Genomic DNA, 23879 nt, shown 5'->3' with positions numbered 1-23879 from the left:
ATCTAAAAAATAATGCTTGCTTCATATATATATATATATATCATCAGAGGATAGAGCATTCGCCATCCAATGCGGTGAACCGGGTTCGAATCTCAGCAATGGCTGGTCGATACGAATTCCGTACCCTGCTCTAACCGACCAAAGTGCTGACGTAAAATATCCTCAGTGGTAGGCCGATCATAGGTTAGAGTACCGTACCTTCATTCGAATCGTGGAAGGTTTCGCGTCTTTCTTTTTCATATAACGCAAATTCGGGTTAGTCCATCAAATTTCTCCCAATACTTGATCCAGGAGTTCCCTCTTCTTCTGTATTGGGTGCAAAATTACAAAGCTACGGAGTTCAGCATGAGTAGTCGTAAATCCAGAAAATTTGAGCGAAATAATAGCAACCACTAGAAGAAACTTTCCCTAAAAGCGTAAAAAATTTGCAGCCTAACATCTAACACCAAAAGGTTATTAAATAAAGTAATTACTAGACATCAAAGTGTAACAATTTTAACATTCAGATTGGTAAGTAATTTAAGGCTCTGAAATTGCAAACTGTTAAATATAAATAAAGTCCTAATAAAATGTTCAGAAGATGTTAAGCGTTATATTGTTAAATTAATTTCTGTTTTCAATTTTAAAATCAATCGTCATATCACTACCACTACAAAAAATCTTAACCAGGAAATGTGAAGAACAACAGCTATGCGTTTGTTTTAGTACAAAATTTTAACAAAATATAAAAATTTTATAAATCACAGATATTTTTTTAGCGAAAGTGTTTCAAGTATTTAATGAATACTTTAAATGAAAAAGATAACCAAGTCACAATTTTTATTTCATGTCTGATTGTCGATTGTTTTACGTATTCTCTCAAAAGTGTTATTTTAAAGAGATAATTAATGACAATGAGGTTTCGAAACGTAGTTAATTAAGTTGATTACATTATTTAAAATTATTATTTTACCGATAAAACTCATTTAAAGACGCAGCCAATCCAAGTTGGAATGTAACATTTAAAAATAATATGCAACAAAACGGGGAATAAATAGGATGACAAATCAAAAGGGATAGTGACACATTCCTTCCGGCGTTAAATGTCACCGGAAAATTAAATCTGTCACGCACAGGCTACGATTCAACTCTCAGCGCCATTTCTTTGATTTATACTTTTTATTTGTATTTTATTATGCATTGAGTTTTCTGAACAGTTTGACTGCCTGAGAAATAAAAAACAAAGCATAGACGAGATAGTGGTTTTTGAATCGTCCTTTATACTTGGAAATAAAACTAAATTTCTGTAAAAGTGGATTATCTAGATCAGGGGTTCCCTTATCGGATTCCACGACACCCTAGGGTTCCATGGAAGGGTTACACAGGGGTTCTGAGAGTTACGAGTTTTTTTAACCGATGATGATTTTTGAAAAATTTATATCCAATTAATAATCCATCATTTATTTAATATTTCCATTATTTTTATGAAATTATTTAATCAAAATGCTTGTAAAGAAGGAAATTTCAAAGCAATGTGTTATTAATAACAATATAGTAAATGAATTATAAAAAGGATATTCATATAATTCCTTTAGTATTTTTGATTCGAATAAAAATGACCAAATTCAACAATGTGTGTTTCGCTAACAACCTTTTTCGACATTTATTTTCTTCCTTTTTCGTTTTTATTTTAATGTAATCCATATTTCATCTCAGTCATTTTCTGTTTATTCATACATTAAAATGCAATTAAAAACTCGATTAAATTGCGCTCCAGACCTGAGAATTCGACGGTCTGAAATTAAAAGCCGATTTTTAAGACTCATGTTGACAAAACGATATGATAAAAAAATGTTATTCTTCATTCATTCATCAAATATATTCAAAACAATTAGTACAAATAAGATTATTATACTTTATCAAAGTAATAAACAGTATTTCGTTAATTCGTGCATTAACAATTGCTGATGAAATTTATTCATTAAGTCTCGGGATTCCACGAAAAGAATCTCGATCACTTAGGGTTCCGCAACCGACAAAAAAATTGGGAACCGCTGATCTAGAGTATCATAGATCGTAGATATGTTAGATGTAGAGTAATATCTCAATGATATAGATAAATTTTCTGATTGCAACAATTCAAAATATTTTTTTTATAACTAATACTCCTGAAATTTTTTTGTAATTTTGCTAATATTTTAAAATTACACTATCTGAAGAATAATTCTTATTTATTTATTCTACAAATAGTATATTTAAGAAGAGGTAAGAGAAACGGAACAGCCTGATCAGTAGGGCATTTGGTCCCCCTCCCAGAGATCGTCACTTCGATGCCATCCGGTACAGTAAATGCTGACTGGTGCACGTTCAATCTGTCAGGTCACAAAGTCCTCCAAGCTCCCATAGCAAATCATACATCTGGGGGAACTAAATTGGAAATGGGTCGTTCTCTGATTCAGGTCAAAATTACGATCTATGGATGAATGTATGAATGGGTCCGCCCTGTAAACAGGCAGTGACGCGTGTGTGGCAGACGTCGTATTGACCATAGATGGTGCTACTGTAAAAAGAAGAAAAGCACCCCCTACCTAAAATTCGCTTGGTCTGACCAAGCAGGCTTGCTAGCATTGGCAAGTGGCATTAAAAACAATAACTGAGGAAAGAGATAAATTCAAGATTCTTTAAAATGATTTCTTTGTAAATCTGAGGAATAAATATTATTTTATTTGATGTAAGCTTTAAACATCCTATTAAATAGAAAAAAAATTATACCATTACTATTTTTTTTTAATTTATTTCATAGGCGAAAAAATTACATTAGTTTGATGATATAACGCAATTTTTTAATACTAGAACAAACAGTAAAATATTAATGATGGCAGAGTATGCATAAAGATGGTAACTCATAATTAAATATATTTAATTGCTGGAAGATAATTCTTGTTTTTATAAACTGTTTTCGTAATGTTTCTAAACTAAATATGTAATCATTTATTTTGCCGCAGAAAATAAAATATTCCATAAAAAAGAACACTTAAAGTAAAATTGATCTAAAAAATAATGTTTGCTTTATTCCTAATTGGAGATAAAATGAAATATAAAATAGATTAAAAATGATTCTTAGTTTTATTATTTACTTCAACGTCCAATTAAATAATCATAAATGTCTCTCAGGAGAAAATATCCGGTACATTTTCTCTGCGGATTATTTCTCTGATACGTGTTTCTCGAAAACTGGGAGAAACTTATTAATGGTGCTTAAAATTTAATTATGGCGTGATTAATTTGTGCTTTTCAATTTATCACGTTTGAGATACTAGAGCATTTCCAATATTTTACTCACTAAAACTACCGTTTCTCCTCACTGTTTAGTATCTTCGTTACTTCAATAAATGAAGAACATAAAGAGAGATAGAAGGAGACGGAATTAGACGTTGCGAAATGAAAATGGTTGGAAAAATCATTTACACTTCAACTAATAAGTACTCAATTAAAAATCGCCTAATGAAGAGTTATAGTTTTCTAAATATTCCTAATGACAAGCAATCATATGAAGGAGACTTAAAATTAAATTATCAAAATTTTCAAATGAGGAGCCGTTGTAAGAGTAAGACCAGCGAGACAGTAGCCCAATAAGCCTCACTTTTCTAAAGCTCAATGGAGCATTACAATAAAAATATTTTTAAAATTATAATTCTTTAACACGTTGAGCGCCGCCTCAGCCATCGGTGGCTGACACTAGACTTTCCATTTAGGCTGCGTCAACCACCGGCGGCTGACACTGAAATTACATTTAGGCTGCGTTAACCACCGGTAGCTGACTCTGACCTTTCTCATAGGCAGCGAAAAACAGCTGGCTGACAGCGTATAACATGATATAGAACTGTAAAATTTGCATTCTTTTATGGAAATGCAGAAAATTTATTCAAAATTTACTTAATTATTGTGATTCATGGTTTAATAAATTCAATTTACTAGGTTTTTATCCATCACTATTTCTTTACAATTCGTAGGCTTATATAATTCCTCACTTTTATTATATTTTTCAAGCTAAACCTTTTAAGAACTAGCAAAATCTGTCTAATATTTGCAAATTTAGTTTGTAGTTATTTACCGTTGTGTCCTGACGGGCAAGACTTGTAAAATTAGCGTGGCGTTCAACGTGTAAGTGAATTTTAATACTGGCAATTCAAATGTTTGTTTTAATTATATCGATGATAATCTAGATATGCCAATGTACTGCCTAGTTTTAAAGGCAGTTCTTGAGAACTCACTAAAGAAAACTATTCATAGAAATCACAAACATACTAAATAGGATATATTTAACCCTTCGCGATCGGTTATTATTATAAAATTAGTCATAGTTTTAAAACAGAATTAATTTTTCATAGAAAAGCACGATCTTCCGAATAATGCAGAAAAAAATGACATCTACGAAAGACAGTCAATTTTCTTCCAAATGTGAGTAATGAAGAAGGAAAATAATTTTGGCTGAAATATATGCTACCGTGAATGACATTAATCAAGAAAATGTCGACTGTCACTGGTGAATGCCAACAATCTCATAGTCGCTTTGGTGAATTCGATTTACTCGACATTTTAATCTAGGATAGAACAAACATCGATGATCGGTTAAATGCATACAGGTCAGTGGCACTTGACATTTAAAAAACATTGATGTAGGGCATATCGGGCAAATGTATACCGAGCACTGGCACTATTATTACTATTATATATTTCCGACATTTACCAATGCGACTACGTGATTGTCAACATTCACCGGTGGAAGTCAACAATCACCAATTTCGGTCTTTCACAGTAACATATATATTGGCTGGAATTCAAGCGATTGGGAGCAAAAGAGGACAAATATGAGTTGATGCATTTTTTGCAACTTAAAATGTTGTGGCTATCCAACCGATATTCCAAAGCAGCGGGCATCAATCTTTTGATACACTTGAGCCATCCAGCAAGTATCGCTGACATTCCAACTATTATTGATGGCTGTGATGCTTACCAAAATAAAAAGTTCTGGACGAAATCTTAAAAAAATAACTCCGATGTTGATTACGAAAGCGGTGTTAGGCATCAATATATAGAAAAATTATAGCTTTGTGAAAAAGAAAAGCATTTTATGTATTTTTTTTTAAATATTTGGAAATTATATTCACCGCTGCGGCTTATAAAATAGAAAATTATGAGAACTATACATATATATTTATGTTTTTCATCTGGTTGAAACTATCTCATCACATAATCCAGCAATGATTCTTTTAAAGATTAATTATTTTTGTCACTTAAGCCGTTCGTCCGTTTAAACTTTAGTTAGATTTTTAGGCATAATAACGTATATAATTTAAAATTAACGCTTTGCTTCTCATCTAAGCTCTCAAACTGTGACTCTTTTCTTAGCTTGGTGTAAGGACTTTGAAGATCACCCGTAAAACAACGTCTGATGGGAAAGCATTTAATCATATATAGTGCAGGGCGCTTTTTGTAAAAAATTATTCTAGTCGCACCTTAGGTTATGTTGTTTTAATCTATTATTTTTTATTCATTTGAATTTATTTTCCGCACCACTATATATTAATGGTTTAAAAGCTCATAACCAACGCCACTTAAAATATTTTTCGCTGATAGTGAATGTTGTACTAGTAAAAGAAACAATATTTCTTGCCTCGTAAGGCGCTTGAAATGTTGGTAAAATCTGAAAGCCCCTGTGTTTTGAATGTCTACCCTCCATAATTTGTTTTGCTTAACTCTTTCGGGACGGGAGAGTCATAAATGCATTTGTAAGGAATCAGGATGGTTAAAAATAAAAAGCTGTAGCTTAATTTTTGCTTTTACTTTAAATCTAGCACATCCAATCCATGCCTGATAAAAGTGTAACTATAAAATTTTTAATTCGAACTAAATAGTGGTGAATTGAATGAAGCAAACTCTCATTACCCCGCCCTCAAATAAAGTGCTAAAGAACTACTTCGGTTACCAGTTTTATCTTTTTACCCTGATTGATACGGTTTCATGTTGGCACGTATTTGTGACAGTCGGCGCGAAAGGTTAATACGTAGTAGTTGGAAGTCCTGCATGGTGCAATACACACAAGATTGAACAAAATGATGAAAACACTTCTGTACTAATTCTGTCTAAACGATCTTTCTTTTAGAAATAAATCTTTCGGAAGATATTACATGGCAAGACTGTTAGCACAATTTAAAAGATCATGCTTTTCGAAATGTCATTTTCACGCATGAAATATTTGCGTCGATCAAAATGAGGAGAGGAAATTAATAGTTTCTTTTTAGCTTTAATACCAACAATTTTGAAATCATTCTATGATATAGCGGTATTTATATAAGAATGCATTTATAATTACAGTGGTGTTGGAAAAAATAAAGAGATTTTAGATTCCTACTCTTATTTTGGATGATGCAAATTTTGCATGATTAAAATGATGTCATTTTAAAAACCCACACGTATACACCAATACCTTACTCTGAAGATTTCTCCAGGACGACTTTCGATTTATCTTTTATCTCCAATTCTTTTCATTAATTGCAAGAAAATCAGACTCCACTGAGTCAGCCCTTCTCAAACGGGGCCTTCCCGCTTTCTTGTTCCAGTGGGTCTAAAAAGTAGTATATTTTTTATTGTATTGTCATCACTCATTCAAATCACGTGGGGCATCCAATTCATTCTATTTGTTTTTATGTATTTAATAATATCGGGTTGTTTATAAATCTTGAACAGTTCAAAGTCAAATCGCCTTCTCCAGTTATTGTTTTCACATTTGCACCACCAAGTATACTCCGCAAAATCTTTCTCTCAAATATTGCGATACAATTTTTCTCCAGTTTTGTCACTGTCCAAGCTTCAGAAGCGTTTACCAAGACAGGCCGGACAAGAGTTTTGTAGATTAACACTTTCGCTGCCGATCCCGCGCCAGGGCGAGACGAAATTCTTTCTAGTAGTTTGTGTCTGAAAAAACAGATCAAGTGGTAGCAAGGTGTATATTAACGTCCAACTATTTTTCAGAAAATACGATATTTTCCCACCAAAATAACACATTGTTTATTGAAATAATGTTATTGTGAATTTTGAAAACTAAAGTAGTTGTTTAAGAAATAAAAGTTAACTTTAATTTTATTTTTATCGATTACCACTTTTTAATGAAAGACACAGCATAATCACCTGTTCTCGTCTGGCAGTGAACGTATTAAGAACTTCGTTTTTCGAGAAAGAAACCTAGATTTAATTCTAGAAAGAAATCTTCTTAGCCCATCGATTGCCCTATTTGCCAGATAGAGTCGGTTTTTTTATATCAAAAGTCATTCTGTTTACCTGCCAACTTTTACGCATTTGGCGTAAAATTTTATTTTCATATTTAAAGTGGTAGTAAATATATACTATTATTTTCTTTTATAAAATTAATTTTTAAATGATTTTGATCACCACTATTTTAAAAAATTTAAGCATATAGATTAATATGTGTTACAATCACAATTAGCAGCATAAGCATTTTCAAATACAGCGTATTGTTTTGCTTAAAATTGAAATTTTAATTCCATAAAGGTAGGGATGCTGTTGTCAATGATAATAATTTGTCCTAAGTAAGTAAAACTCCCTACTGTTTCAAATATATAAGAATTTATTTCAAGATAGGGGTCTGGGACTCTGTTTCTTGAGAATAACATATATTTTCTTTTCTCTACATTAAAGTTAAAAGCCCATTTGCCTTGCAGCCACCTCAAGGCCAAGAAATGCCTCTTTCAGGGCAGGAAGGTAACGAACAATTCATCAGCAAATGCAAATAGTTGTACTGATCTAGCAAAAATGTGACCATTGGTATTGATGTTATGAGTCCAATATCTGTAGTGCACAGATAAAATTTTATATCGTTTCGCATACTACTCATTTGATTTATAGCTTTTTCGATAAAATAAAATTTGCAATTACCAAAGACATGCATCAATGAAAATGTTTGTTGTTGTCGTAGGCCATTAAGACTAGTGGTGCCATCTATGTTCAAGAGTTCAACTTCTGCCACACCCGTTTATAGGGTGGACACATTTATACATCTACAAATCGTAATTTTGACCTAAACCAAAGAAGAATCAATCTCCAATTCAGTACTCCCAGAAGTATAATTTCCTATGGGAACATGGATGATTTTATGACCTGACAGATTTAACGTGCACCAGTCACCATTTACTACAAGGGGAGTCTTCGGCCGGCAGGGTTCGAACTCTCATTCTCACGAACATGAGTTCAGCGACCTGCCAACCAGGCTACCCCAATGAAAATCATTTCTGCGACAATTAAATATTATCAACAACAGTTATTTTTAAAGGATTTATAATATTAAACAGTAATTGAAGTTTCCTATGAGAGATTATAAAATGCTGTCCAATTTGCTTTAAAACATCAAACAAAAATTCCAATTATTGATGCTTACGAAATACTCCCCCCCTCCCCCCCCAGCTTTAACTTTAATTTAAAAATAACCTCATTCTCATTTTTAGAAATAAATATCTTTACTTATAATGCAGACGTAAATCAAAATAAATCGTTTCATTCAAAATTAAATGAAAAATGCCATAACTCTCTAACTACTATTTTAATTTTAATAGTTTCGACCAGCATAGAACTGCATGCTTGAAAAGATCATTGTAGATGATCTTTTCAAGCATGCAATACATGCACCTTATTAATAGATTGAGAATCATTAGTTTAAGCAACAAGTTTATATCATGTTAAATGCATTTTTGCACTGCATAGTTTTTCAAATTAGTATATAACAGTTATTTTAATGATTATACTTAAAAAAAACTACCTATAATTATATTCTGAGATAATTTGTTTTCTTTTTTCGGAAACAATCATTGAGTTTTCGGAAAGACTGTGATTTAACGAGCATTATGCGTGTCTTTAAAATAAAGCGTTCTTAAATAGGTTTGAAAATAAATATTTAAGCGTGCATAAAGTTTGTCTGAAATAAACGAAATNTATTCTAAAATAATTTGCTTTCTGTTTTCGGAAACAATCATTGAGTTTTCGGAAAGACTGTGATTTAACGAGCATTATGCGTGCCTTTGAAATAAAGCGTTCTTAAATAGGTTTGAAAATAAATATTTAAGCGTGCATAAAGTTTGTCTGAAATAAACGAAATTAATGGAAAACGGAAAATATGAAGCAAGATAACCTACGAGAAGAAAAAGATTTAAAAACGTATTGATTTTTTGTTGTCTGGTCGTTGTAACTTTCCGTGATGAATAATAACGAGACAGTTATTTGATTGTAAACATTTATTTGCGGAAAGACTTCCACAACTTTTGAATACTTAAGTAGTTAATTATTATTCAAATTGAGACAAAAAAACTATAATTCTATGTAGCACTCATTACTAAGCAACTCTTGCCTCTTCATCTAACTGAAATCACAAATTGGCGACGAATGATAAACGCATTGCAAACGGATCACCTAAACATACGTTTATGAAATGTCTGCAAACCATACGAAAGGTAAAAAATTGATGCCAAAACTTATTCGTTTCCGTTCTTTTTAAAAAATTATCCATTCGTGCTGACGCAACGCTTCCTATAACTGAAAGCCTCCGCACGGTTTTTTATAGGTAGTCCGGTCAGTCGAACCGAACGAGTCATTTAATATAGAATCTAATTCAAATAAGAAAGTGGTAGCAAATTTATGACTAAAAATTTATTTTATTTACGTATATTATTGGTTTGCCTTATTCACTTGTCAACCACTACAAATTCTATTCTCAAATATATAAGATAAATTTCTCTCAATTACTTTTATAAAATGTTTTGGGTTCATGCGCACAACTGGTTTACTTTTTAAACAGTCTGCGCGGACTACTTATAAAAGATCGTGTGGAGGCTTCTTGATGTAGGAGGTGATGCATATATACGTAATCCGTACTACAGTGAATCCCCGTATTTTTTTTAAAATTGAAGTTGTAGCTATAGAGGCAAATTTGCTCCAATTCTTATGAAATCTAGCCTACAACTTTTTTTTAAAATTTCAATCTATAACAGCTTTAACAAATATTTTTGAAAAAGTTGCTCGCATGTAATGTTAATATCGAATAGGTTAAGGGCAATTGAAATCTGGTAATATAATGACTATTACATACTTACCGAAATTTGTGTAGTTTTTTCAAAATTAATAAAGTGATTAAAAAATCTATGCAAAAAAATTTTATTTTGGTTTTAGCAAAACTGATTTGCAAAAATTTTGATTTTTCACTATATTGAAATAATTCAAATCAATATAATAAAGTTCCTAAATTGAATATACATTTTCATTCCTGATTGAGACGCAAACAGAGACAGACGTGCCTTGCTGGTTCGCCAAGCCGGATGATCAAGCAGTCATTCAACGGATGATGTATGAAGCGTTCCGGGTACCAGTCGTACGGCCACTCAGATGTCGTTCACGGATCAATGTTTTAATAACACAACATCGAGATGTTGTAGTTTCCAGATTCAGTCAACGTGAAAACGCCGTGCAAGCTGGCAGTAGTAAATTGTTGAAGCATTGACCAAAGAATGTGATTTTTGCATCGACCTCTCTGTAGTAGCATTTAGGACAGTTAACTCATGTTAATGGCGGTCATTTGTGTTTGAACCCGTTTGGTTGAAGCATTTTATTTTATAACCGTCGTAGAACAGCCGACCCAGTTTTTTATGAGTTCACCACTACTAATGTTCAACTCCGTAGCCATGTAATTTTGAACCCAATCCAGAAGACAAAGGAACTCCTGTATCGAGTATTGGGAGAAATTTGCTTTCGTTGAGGGCTTTTTGATGGAGCTAACCCGCATTTGCGTTACATGGAGAGGAAGACCACGAGAACCTCCCTCGGTTAGCCTGACGGCTAGGGGACTCTAACCCATGATCCGTCTACCACTGAGGATATTTCACGTCAGCACTGTGGTCGATGCAAGCCAGATGCGGATTTCGTTTCAATCGGCCATCGCCGGGATCGAAACCCAGTTCACCTCATTGGAAGGCGAACGCTCTATCCCCTGAGCCACCGTTGCTCTGGTTGAAGCATTTTATTTTATTTTATAACCGTCGTTGAACAGCCGACCCAATTTCATGGGTTTACGACTACTAATGTTCAACTCCGTAGCCTTGTAATTTTGAACCAATCCAGAAGACAAGGAAACTCCTGGATCAGTACCCCCAGAGGTATTGATTTGTTGTGGGAACATGGAGGACTTTGAGACTCGACAGATTTAACGTGCAGTAGTCACCATTTACTACACGGGGAGTCTTCGGCCGGCGAGGATCGAACCCACGACCTCTTGGATATGGGCCCAGCGCTCTACCGACCAGGCTATCCCGGCCTTCGGTTGAAGCATTTATCGCAAGTAGGGGTCTCGCGAAGCTAAACCCTAGAGTCGGCTGATAGGTTCCGTGGGGTTAAATTAGCAGCGGAGTCTGGTGACGCCAATCGCTTCATTGAAATAAGTAATCATACCAACAGCGAGATATCTACTTCAAGCAAAAGTACAGCCGACTACTTCATTGTTGACCATTCTCAACTCCTTTTCCTGTCACATTCACACGTTTTTCCACACCATGGCAAAGTGCCATTTTTCTCTCAACTCCAATTTGAACTTCGCCCCTTAATGTAACCAGTTTTCTACGTATGCATTTTCTACTTCATGCTAAATGGGAAATGAGCCAATTTTGGTCTCAGGTGCCCGGCTGGATCAAGCAGAACAGAATTTAGATTATACTTACTGTAGTAAAATCTATTAATGTATGGTTTTCAATTTCTAAAACTTCCTGCCAAAATGTGTAAAATAGACTATCTAGGGTTTAACTTCCAATTTGAATTCAAACGCTTGAAGCGAGATGAAAAAGAGGAAATACCGATAGTGAAATAGTTTCAAAAATATCTAGTTTTTGGGAGGAGTTAAACAAGCTTTTATTACTCATAATCTGCTCATCGCCATTTACTTTTTTCTAGTAAAGCACAATTTTATATTCATGCTATACCTGCTAAACAAAACTTAGTAGTTATGGATATTTCAATATTGCCGAAAACATGATGGAATTAAAATATCTTTCTTAGCAGTTTTTGCTCTTTTCCATCTTGATACATATAAAATTTCAACCCTATTTGAATTTCAAGTCAGTTAGTACAACGGAGATAATTTAATAAAGAGTCTATTTTATATTTCGAGTTACTTTAACCTATTATTTGACAGACTCAAAATGTGGTCAATAAATAAAAAATATACCTATATGAAAAAGATTGTATTGCCTAGTTGTTCATACGACCCAGAAATTATTTCCACGTGTATTGTATGGTCACAGTCTTGAAAAATTAAAAACTGCTAGAAAAATATTAAAGAAATAAAATATTCCTGTTTACTAAAAGTATTTGCAACTTACTTATTTTTGTTTAAGCTGACCAACAGAATTCTTAAAATTGAAGAAAAACTAACACATAAAATTTCCAACGATCTTGTGAAATATTAGACACCATATATTAAAAAATTTTCCAGACTGTTACTATCTAGTATTCCTTTTTCTTACTACCACTAAAGGTTTTAAAATACATCGCTTATTAACTTCCAATCCAAAAATATAAATAATTATATTATTACTACAATACCACTTTTTTAGTTTTTGAGGAAATATGAGTGTTTCTTTTTTTCCTTCAAAGGTTTAAATTAGATAGGTAAAAAAATTTATATCGTCTATTAAGGTTATCTTTAAACTTATTATTAAAAGGAATGCCTAATCTAATTTAAATAATGAAAAAAATACGCTTTTAAAACTTAATTTTAATTGAGACTGAGGAACAGAATGTTATTATATTTTTGTAACAGCAAAAAGGACAATTTTAAGATACACAGGGTGGAACAGTCGCTGCTGAAGGATATTTCATAGGTAAGATAGATGTAGAATTATTTTCCTGTTTAACTTAAATGGTGCTATTTTTAAAGAAAAATTTATATTTTCTATATAATATAATATGCGTAGATATATTAGTTTTATTATTAAGAAAATGGTAGCTACTTTTATGAACTGTTAAACAATAACATTTCTAATTTAAATGAAGCTTTTATTATCAAAAGCAAACGATGTGATATTAGGTTGCTATGGCGATACGAGGGAACAATTTGTCTAAATAAAAGTGTTATGTACTCGTTTTTGTTTTAAGTTTAATTATTTACTTGCGATTAAGCCTTTAATTTTTTTAAGAAGAACTAAATGATTAATTAGTAGTGATATTTTGGATAGAATAGTTATACCTTTTTTATCCACTAATCTCTTCAATTAATTAATTAATATGTTCAAAAAATTTAAAAAAAAAACACTATAAAACATAACAAAATTAAACAGCTTTGTTTAAATCTGAATTGTTTATTTTACAATGAAATCAGTGCAAAATAATAAAATCGTGAAAATAAAAGATATGTCTATTAAATAGATAACAAAAGAAATATTTACCTTATAACCTAAGTAAACTAGAAGTAAGGCTTCTGTAAGACATACGATCGATAGCACCATCTGGAATATAAAATACTCTTCGCATTAACAAGAAATTGTATGATTAATATGAAAGGCATTAAGTAAAAAAATAGATTATTTATCTTTTTAAAAGTGAAAATTTGTGTCCCTGTTGCCTTCAATTTGTTAACCCCTTGGGAACGGGTGATTCAGAAAAGCATTCGTACAAAATCAGAATCAGATGTAAATAAATAAAAAACGGTAACTTAAATGTAGTCGTTGCTAATTTGACAGACTTACCTTGCTTTTACTTTAATTATTGTTAGTTAAACCATATATATAATCAAAGTTAGTTTAAAGAATATCTAAATAATTTTATTTTGAACTAAAGTAATGGTGAATAAAATAAATCAAACAATTGTAACCCCTCCCACAAATACACTGCTAAAGAACTACTTTGGCTACCAGTTTTATTTTTTTACCCTGATTGATACAAAACCGTATCAATCAAGGTAAAAAGATATGCTGGCACGTGTTTGTGAGAGTTGGCGCAAAAAAGTTAAACCTAAAAATCATTCATTCAATTGTTATGAAATTTGACACACTGATAGTAAGATGTATTAGATGGTTATTGTAACAATTAAAATATTCTAATCAAAGCCCGTAGAACGGGATACATAAAAACTGAATTCTCCCAATTAAATGACCCATTAGAAGATAATATCTGATAACTTACAGCTCTATTACATTAAAAATGAGTTTCACTGACAGTTAATTGCATGTTTTTAGTAATTATTCCCATTTGGTGCTCAATATTAAATGAACGAGAATAATTCTCGTGGAATGTGGGGCATTTTTGAAACATGTTTTTACAAATTTAAGTGCACTATTCTGTCGACTTTAAATATCTGCCACCAGGAAGCAAAACAAATAATAAAAAAGGACAATTCTAGCTGCTAATTTTTGATGCAATTTCTTAAAAGATATCTGTAAGTATCGTAACGCTTAGAACATTAAAATTGAAGGTAATCACTAGCCCGTCAATGTCAAACTAATTCCTTTTGCAGGTAAGAGAAGGTTAAAAATGAATATTACTTATGCTGTTTTTTTCTTCCTTTTTTATAAAAAAAAGTAACTGAGTTTTGCTATTTTACTCTTAACTGAAAGCCTCCCCACGGTTTTTTGTTGGTATACCGATCAGACCATTGTAAAGGTAAACAAATTCGTGAAAGAACCATTTAATATTAAATCTATTAAAAATTAGAAAGTGGTAGCAAATATATGTCTAAAAATTTGTTTACTTTATGAATATAATTGGTTTGTTTTATTTACTTGTCAACCACTACATATTAAATTCTCAAATATATATGATAAATTTCTCACAAGTACTTTCAAAATAGAATTTGAGTTCATGCGCACAAGTGGTTCGCTTTTTAAATAATCTGCGCAGACTACTTATAAGAAACCGTGTGAAGGCTTTCTGATGTAGGAGGTTATGCCTGAGCTCTGTTGTTTTTTATTGCCCGGTAAACGCTTGTCACGTACCCTCGACACCGATTTTTTTGGGGCTAACTTCCATTGAAAACTATTTCTTAATGTATTCTAAATTAAATTAAATGGAAATCATAAACATCTCCATGTACATAAAAAATTTTAAAAAAATAAAAAATAATAATAAACTCCTTTTAGCGAAAGAAAAATGAATGAATATAATAATATTAAAAAAAAGTTCAAAGTGCGACGATTTTGAAGCGGCTTTAGAATGTATTTTGTTTATAGAAATGTTTGATTTATGCTATATTTTTAAATTCCAAATTCTGAAATCGAAAAAAAAATGCCGTTCGCCATATCTGTTTCAGGAAAAATCCAGGTTTGCGTCCCCTACCTTATTCCAATAGAAAAAGAAATTGAACTATCCGTTTCCAATGGAATGGAGCTGGAAATTGAAAAGTTCGTTGTTGTTTTGCAATCTTGCATCCGAACTCAACTACCGTATAAATTTGGCATGTTTCAATAAACTTGATGTTATTCCATTCTTTCCTCTTTGATGTGGGGGACGTCATACTAAATTTTAAAGGATATATTTTACTTATTTATTACTTATTACTATTATTTCTCATGGTCCATAAAATTTATATGTTTTCGTTAAAGTGTGAAATCCGTTATTTCATATAATAATTAAATATTTCATGAAATAACTAGACAAGTCAGTGAAAGTAAATAAATTTATTGAATTCTGCGATTTGACTAAGTATTCTAAATAATAACAATAACTTGATCGTGAAAGCATGAAATAAGGCCCTCGAATGGATCTAGCTACTTTTAGTCAGATTGTAACTGCTTACAGCTGCTTTACAATGATGTGTGAATGTGTATGCTTTATTCCATTGCTTTTAGACGTAAAATTCAGACGGTGAATTTATGTTGCTTTTCCTTATTATTTATCAATTAATTATTCGCACTATGGATAAAATGTATTTTTCGTGACATTTAAGCTATTTATAATAAACTAATTTATAAAATAACTTTCAAATTGTTTATTTTTTACTTTAACTGTCCATCGCTAGTTATTTCATAGAATAACTCGGTAAAGTATGAAATCTTTCATCTATTATATACTTTAACTGACTTGTCTAATTAAATCATGCAATACCTAGTTATTCTACGAAATAACTGAATTATACACTTTAACGGCAACATATATACCAAGTTTCATTAACATCTATCCATCAATACAGATTTCATGTTAATCAAAATCTCATCCCTCTCTTCTTATCATAAATTTTAAAAAATGTTTCCGACAACTATCTAAATATTCTCAGAAACTCCTATTAACAAGAACGTCTCTTCATGCTTCCAATTTTAAAAAAAACTTTAAAATTTGCCATTTAATAATGTTTAACACGTTGAATGCCACGCTAATTTTACATGGCTTGCTCGTTAGAACACACGGTAAACAGAGATGCCAACTTGCTCAGGACAGCGAATAAATATTTTCGAGTGGTAGTTTATTAATTGTGATTCTCCGTTTAATAAATTCAATTTATTGGTTTTTTATCCACCACTATTTCTAAATAATTCGAAGGCTTATATCATTCGCCACTTTGCTGTAGTAAAGTTATGCTAAACCTTTTAAAAAGTAAGCAAAATTAGTCAAATATTGTTAAATTTAATTTGTAATTATTTACCGTCTTATAAATTATTTAGGCGCGTCCGGAGCAGTTGGCATCTCTGGGTAAATAACTAAAAACTAAATTTGCAAATATAGACAGATTTTGCACGTTTATAAAAGGTTTAGTATAAATATCTGAAAAAAAGTGGTGAATTATATATCCCTACGAATTGTTTAAATATAGTGGTGAAAAAAAAATTAATAAATTTAATTTATTAAACCAAGAATCACAAAAATTAAGTAAATTTTGAATAAATTTTCTGCAATTCCATGAAAGAGCGCAAATTTTATAGTTCTATATCATGTTATACTCTGTCAGCCAGCCGTTTTTCGCTGCCTATGAAAGGTCAGTGTCAGCCACCGGTGGTAGACGCAGCCTAAATGTAATTTCAGTGTCAGCCACCGGTGATTGACGCGGCCAAAATGCAATTTCAGTATCAGGCACCGGTGGTTGACGCGGCCTAAATGGAAAGTCCAGTGTCAGCCACCGATGGCTGACATGGCGCTCAGCGTGTTAAACAGCGCTAGATTATTATTATATGTTCCCAAGAAAAAAATTCTAATGAACTTTTTTCAGATAAACGATGCCAAGCTATCAAATTAAATACAAAACACTGCTCAACTTACTTGGATAATCCATAGTGTCAAAGGACGGTCTACCCATAGAACTGCATTCCTGAAAAAATATTGTATAATTAGTAATTATAGTTTAATTCAACTATTGTTTTAGAATCTGCATGTAACATTTTGTTCTCACTTGAATTTGAGCGGAATTTGTTAGATACTTTTAATTTCTACCACTTCCAATTTAAGCCTGGTCTTTTTTTTTTTTTTTTAAAGAAAACGGTAGTTTTTTTTTGTTATAAGCACTCGAAACTTGACTTTTTCTGCTTCAATATTAAAGCAAAGGAACTTTTTTTTATTTACAAAGTACAACAAATACCAAAACAGAAAAATAAACTTTTTTTCTTAAATAATTTTTCGCACTGTCTAATTTGTTGCCTTGTAAAAGTGAGATTATTAAAGAAAATAATTATTCCAAACAAACAATGTAGTACAATAGAGGGTTTCCTTTAAACAATCCCATAGTAAAGACACTGAAATTTACAAGTATTTTGTTCAATGGTATCGTATTCAATCTTGTATATTGTATTGAAAACGAAAATAAAAATGAACTATTTTATAGAAAAATTTTAGATAATATAAGGATATGATTTAGGCAAAATATATTTAGATCAAATAATAATCGGTCCGGAAAGTGAACACCTAGTTATTAGAACATTTGGAATTAACTGTTTATTAAAAGTGTTTTTAGTAACCTTTAATCATGTTTAAATTTTTCTTGCGAGCGTATGCAAACATCATTGATTTTAATAATATTTATAGATACAAAATGGCATTAATGCACTTACCAATTAATATGATGAGAGGTTGGTCCATTTTCATTAAAATTAACATCTGGTGTCAGATACATAGTAATATTTTGAGGAAAGCAACCATAACTGCAAAAGTAAGATTAATAATTATGTGCGTATATCTAAATGACTTTTAAATATAATCATAATTTTCAAATTTAAATGGTATTGATTAAAAACGCGTGACGTACGAAAGCTTTATTTTTTGTTAATTACTTAAATGCACTGTTTACATCTAAATTAAATGTTTGTTTCCCAAAAATCATTCAATTAAGGTTGACTATGTTGCTGTTTCTAATCCCCAAGTAGTCTAACCTAACTAGACCGATTCCGCGGGTTCATAAATTTCCTCAAAGTCTAAAAACAGAAGTTTCTATAAAACCTCGTCCACCTTAATATCAATACAAGTTAAAATATACTTGAATGGTTCCCTCAAATCATTCAATTGAGACTTAATATGTTGTTGTTTCTATTCCCCAAGTAGTCTAACCCAACTACACCGATTCCGCAGGTTCATAAATTTCCTGAAAGTCTAAAAACATAAGTTTCTATAAAAGCTCGTCCACCTTAATATCAATACAAGTTAAAATATACTTGAACGGTTCCCTCTAATCGTTCAATTCTAATTGGTCAAGTCTAACCCAACTAGACCGATTCCTCAGGTTCATAAATTTCCTGAGAGTCTAAAAACAGAAGTTTCTATAAAACCTCTTCCAACTTAAAATCAAAACAAGTTAAAATATGCTTGAGCAGTTCTGTACTTCGTGCAAGTACTAAAAGTTTTTTGCTCCTATACACAGAGACTTCCAAGTCACCACTTTCATAGCGTGATATGAAGTCCCTCAAAAAGCAGGTCACCCCCAGGTGTTTTCTAAAGGATTTTTTTAATTGCTTGTTTCAAAAAATTCTGCTTTATTTCACTTCCACTACAAAAAATAATTCAAACTGCTTTCAAATAGTTGTGGTCTCTGAAATAGCAGTTTTTTTCTGGTAAAGTCTTGCTTCGTCCGTGCAAATCCTTGAAGTGCAAGTGGCTAATTTTGATTTAATAAACTTGGTTTTCATTAATTTTGGCCACTTCCTTATTTAAAAAAAAGTATAAAACCTAATTATTGAGCTGTAAAGCTTCTAAGTGTAGATTAAACTAAGCGTATCTAAGTTCAACGTATTTAAATTTGAAGAGTTCACAAAAATGCTTTGTCTACTTCGAAAAGTATTCAATATTCAAATGATATTTAAACTGGAAATTAAATTGTGCAACATGAAATAATTTCCAAACTCAATTATATGCGAATACAATGCTAAAAGCTAATAAATATATCAAGACGGAAAGAGTAAAAAACTGGTACAATTTAAATTTCATTTCTAACTTTTTTTGGGGGGGGGTAGTAAAATATTCCATAACTGCCATTCTTCTAGTGATAACTAAGTGTATGATTCTTAGTTTTGTAAATTCGATTTAAAGTTATTCTCTGCACCATTTTTTCAAAATGCACCATGATCCGATTTAAAGTGATTCTCTGTAAATTATTCAAAAACTCATATGGAACGCCACTTTTTCCAGTTCTCTCGTGATTATGCTTTTAAAACATAGGCTAAAACTTTAAAAGCTCTAGTTTTTAATAGTATACCACTATATAAAACTTCTTGCAAAAGGCGTAGTAGTTGACAGCCTTGCATTTATGACACCAGGATTTTGACTTTTAATTTTGCTGACAGTCACTAAAAATGCTTATGTATGCAACAAAAATTATATTTATAGATAGATGAATTTTTTCACAGCTTAAAATACTGAAAAATATTATTTTTGCTTTTCACAAAACAAAAAGGTTAGCAAAATGTGACATGATAACCAACAAAATTAAGAATATAAAAGTAAAAAATATTTAATTTTTCAATGATGTTGAACATATATATTATTCAAGCATAAATTAAATTGTTTATTTACCCATAGAGAGAAGGATTATAATTAGCCTAGATTTTTCACATCTCTTAAAACTACTTCCGAAAAATTCCAAATTGAAATAATAAAATCTACCGTTTTTTTTTCAAAAAAATATATATTAATATTTAAATACAATTTATCTTTTTAGTTGCAAAACAATAACCATTTAAGTTCATTTAAATAATTTTCGCTCTTACTGTTGCGAAAATGTTCATTAAGTGTGATTATTAACTTTTCTCTTGATCAATTGTTATATTAGTTTTCGAAGAAATGAAATCTAGAAAATTAACCTTCTTAAAAACAATTTCAAAATTCGAAATAATAATGTATACCATATTGACAAATTTCTGACACACATTAAAACAATTCAAAAAGGTGTTATAAAATTTGTAGTACAATTTTCAATGCACGTCATGACAGACAGAGATGCCACTGGTGACTAAAAATGTAAAAAAGTGGTAGAAACTCTACTCATTTTGATTTATTTATCATGTCTTTAATAAGTCAACTGTAATTAACATCAAAACATGCATTTCAAATTATTCATATTTAAACCAAAGGCATTCACTTTCAATTGTCTACTGAAAATATATTTTTAAAAAAATTGTTAATTTTATTCTCTCTGGATAAAATTTTGAATTTGATTAGTTAGTACTTCTTTTATTTTCTGCTACCTGTGGCAACCTTGTTTAAACATTTCCCTACTGGGTATTCCATAAAGACCACCCTTAACAGCTCAAGGTTTTTTTAGAAGCCTCATAAAAATGAGATAAAAATCCTATGCTTTGGACGTAAATTAATATTAAAGCGAGGGGAAAAAAACAAATATGTTCTAGAAATCTGACAAATCACAATTAAGGAAGACGATACAATAATCATCAAACCGGGATTAATTATGTTGTTTATTATATATGTCTTCCTGTAAGGTGACTTGTTAGATTTTAATTTAAAAACAGTTTTTTTCATTCCTTAAAAATATTAATTTGCGACCCCCCCCCCTTTACGTGTATACTTTTTAGTTTTCTTGTTTATTAAGGATAATAAAAATGCATATTAAGAAGGATCCTGTGAGAGAAATCCTGTATTTAGAAGTAGACTCATGCTTTTGAGAAATCGAAAAAAGACTGATATGAGAACAACATATATAACAAGATAATGCTTTAAATCTTGAGAAATAATTATATGCAAATAATCACATAAAGATTAAAAATGATTGAAATTAATTTCAGAAGGAATTAAAGTAAAAAAAATAAATCTTACCACGCTGCATGGTTTGGGCCTCGATCAAAAATAACTCTTATCACATACAGTAAGCATAGAAGTAATTTGATAACTAATGTAAAAATTCTCACTCTTAGACCTGCAATTAAAAGAAATAATTTGTAAAAAAGAAGATATAAAACATTATGCCATACCACAAATGCTAACAATGCTTCCCCACTATTCAAAGTGGTAGCAAGATCATAATTAGCATAAAAAATTAAGGCTACACTTAATTGCCTAATTTTACCCATTAATGCTTTAAATAGAATAAAGTTGTCAATATATGAAAAGCACCAACACGAAAAAATAGTAGTTCATATTTCTTTATCCCAAGTAGATAGTTAGTTTTTTCTTTCTTTTTTTAACTTTTGGAAAGCACTACGCCTCAAATTTTATTTAAAAATAAATCTTTGTATCATTCATATTTTGGGGTCAATATATCTATCTTGTTTTTGAAAACTATTTACCAATAATCAAACACATGAAGTACCATTTTTTACCTTTTTTGAAAAACGGGACGGTCCTATTAGAAAGAAAAGGGTTTAACGGTTTTAACGACAATTATTAATGTCTCAATTTTTTTAAATAAAATTTATTAAATATACAGAGATGCCAACTTGCTCCGGACAACAAATAAATATTTTAAAGTGGTACTTTATTAATTGTGATTCTTGGTTTAATAAATTCAATTTAGTAGATTTTTATCCACCACTATTTCTAAATAATTCGTAGGCTTATATAATTCACCACTTCATTATTTTTATGTCATATTAAACTTTTTAAAAAGCAAGCAAAAATAGTCAAATAGTTGCAAGTTTTTTTAAAATTATTTTGACATGTCCGGAGCAAAATGGCCGAAAATAAAATTTGCTACCATTTCTAACATACAAGCTAAAAGCCGAAAGCTTTGAAGAAACAAAAAACATTATATTGCAGCTTTTGAGTCTCAAAATCAGAAAAAGGGCCATCTAGGTTTATTTTCTCTACAAATTAAATGAATTTGTGTTACTAATCTAACACGTGAGTTCTGCTTTGTGTTGAAAATAACTTATGCTACTTAAAATAAAAGGTTACCTCTTCTAACACTTCTAAATCTGAAATTAACTTTGTTCCAAAAGCTGTAGATTTTATTTCAAAATTATGTTTTTAATTTAGTTTATTTTTCTTCTTCTGATTGTGCAAGTTTATTAAGATTGTACAGGTTTATCTGATTCTGACTCAAGGTATCCATAAGAATACATCATCAAATTACAGTGCATCTATAAACCTTACAAAATGTAAAGAGTGATGACATATTTTTCTCAAGGCTGGTTAAAATAATTATTGAAATTTCATAAAATAAGTTTTATGAAATCAGTTTTGAAGTTTTCCCACGATGGAGCGAATAAAATTATTTTTATCAGATAAAGATGCCTCTTGTCTTACTACTTTGGATTTCTGGTTAAATTTCTTAATTTCCGTATCCCGATTTTTTTTTTTTTTAATTTTTATAATTGTCGTTGAACAGTCGACCCAATTTTGAGTTTACGACTACCAATGTTCAACTCTGTAGCCTTCTAATCTTGAACTCAATCCAGGGAACTCCAGTAATTTTGTCTTCGTGGGGGACTCGCATTATTATTTAGCGAATAATTATTCAAATTTACTAACAATATTTAACTACACAATATACCTGAGTATCATGATTATTACGAACACAAAATATTTTTCCCCCCACACTTTTAATTTTCTACAAAATAAATGTTTTGGTAATATTATATCAAAATGTGTTACATAAAAATTATTTCATCTCTAAATCAGAGTTATTCAGGCTAATATGTTTTTATTTCTTTCACTACACGCGTAAATCCTTTAAAAACATTTATATATATTATATATTTGATTCACTAAGCATATTACAAAATACATCGTATAACCTTGAAATGTCTTCATAAGCAACAATCATTACGTGAAGAAACCGTATTACTCAAATAATTGCGCAGTCTAAACGAAATTCCAATGTTTCTCTTATTCCCAAAATACCATAGTTGCAAAGAGAATTCAAACTATTCGGTCAGAATGAACATTCATTACCCCAAATGGAATAGATTGTTATGAGTTTCTTAATCATCTCAGTACTTGAGGGTATTCCAAATGAATATGTTATTATACCGTTTTGATGCGGAAATGATGAAAAAGCCAATTAAAGCTTCCCTACAAATTGTCATGGCTTACATATATTCATTATTAGAGTAATATGCACTGTAATGAATTTATCAAATAAGATATGCCATCTCGCATTTCATTTTCCTATATTAAAAGTTTGATTATTAGTTCGAGACCTATCAACTATTTAATATTAAATAAAAAATACATGTGTTAGCCAAGCTACTGACCTCTGAAATACAATTAAACTAAACTCAGTGGCGCGACAGTTCAAAACGGGTTAAGACCTACTGTCCCCATCTCATTTTTCTTGACCTTGGGCTCTGGGGTGCAGGAGCAGATAGATGTTCCAGTTGGGTGGTCAGCCGAACTCGGAACCCCCAGTCAGTCTTTAATCGCCAAGCGTGCTTGGTACTCATTTTATCGACCCGCTGAAGGAATGAAGGACTGAGTCAACCTTGCTC

At 31.1% G+C, this 23879-nt stretch overlaps 1 protein-coding gene across 1 annotated transcript in view; it reads right to left on the bottom strand.

Moving 5' to 3' along the window:
- The window catches only part of LOC107451644 (potassium channel subfamily T member 2-like), a 339135-nt gene that overhangs the window by 140662 nt on the left and 174594 nt on the right, over positions 1–23879 (bottom strand). Inside the window, exons 4-7 of the mRNA XM_071181980.1 lie at positions 21268–21367; positions 18060–18149; positions 17275–17323; positions 13476–13535 (exon numbers count right to left, since the gene is read on the bottom strand). Of these exons, the coding sequence (XP_071038081.1) occupies positions 13476–13535; positions 17275–17323; positions 18060–18149; positions 21268–21367 (299 nt within the window). The remainder of the gene's footprint in view (positions 1–13475; positions 13536–17274; positions 17324–18059; positions 18150–21267; positions 21368–23879) is intronic.

Source organism: Parasteatoda tepidariorum, chromosome 6 (assembly GCF_043381705.1).
Source record: "Parasteatoda tepidariorum isolate YZ-2023 chromosome 6, CAS_Ptep_4.0, whole genome shotgun sequence".
Classification (NCBI taxonomy): Eukaryota; Metazoa; Arthropoda; class Arachnida; order Araneae; family Theridiidae; genus Parasteatoda; species Parasteatoda tepidariorum.
Note: the sequence above shows the minus strand (reverse complement) of the source record. Positions and strands in the feature narration are given on the sequence as shown.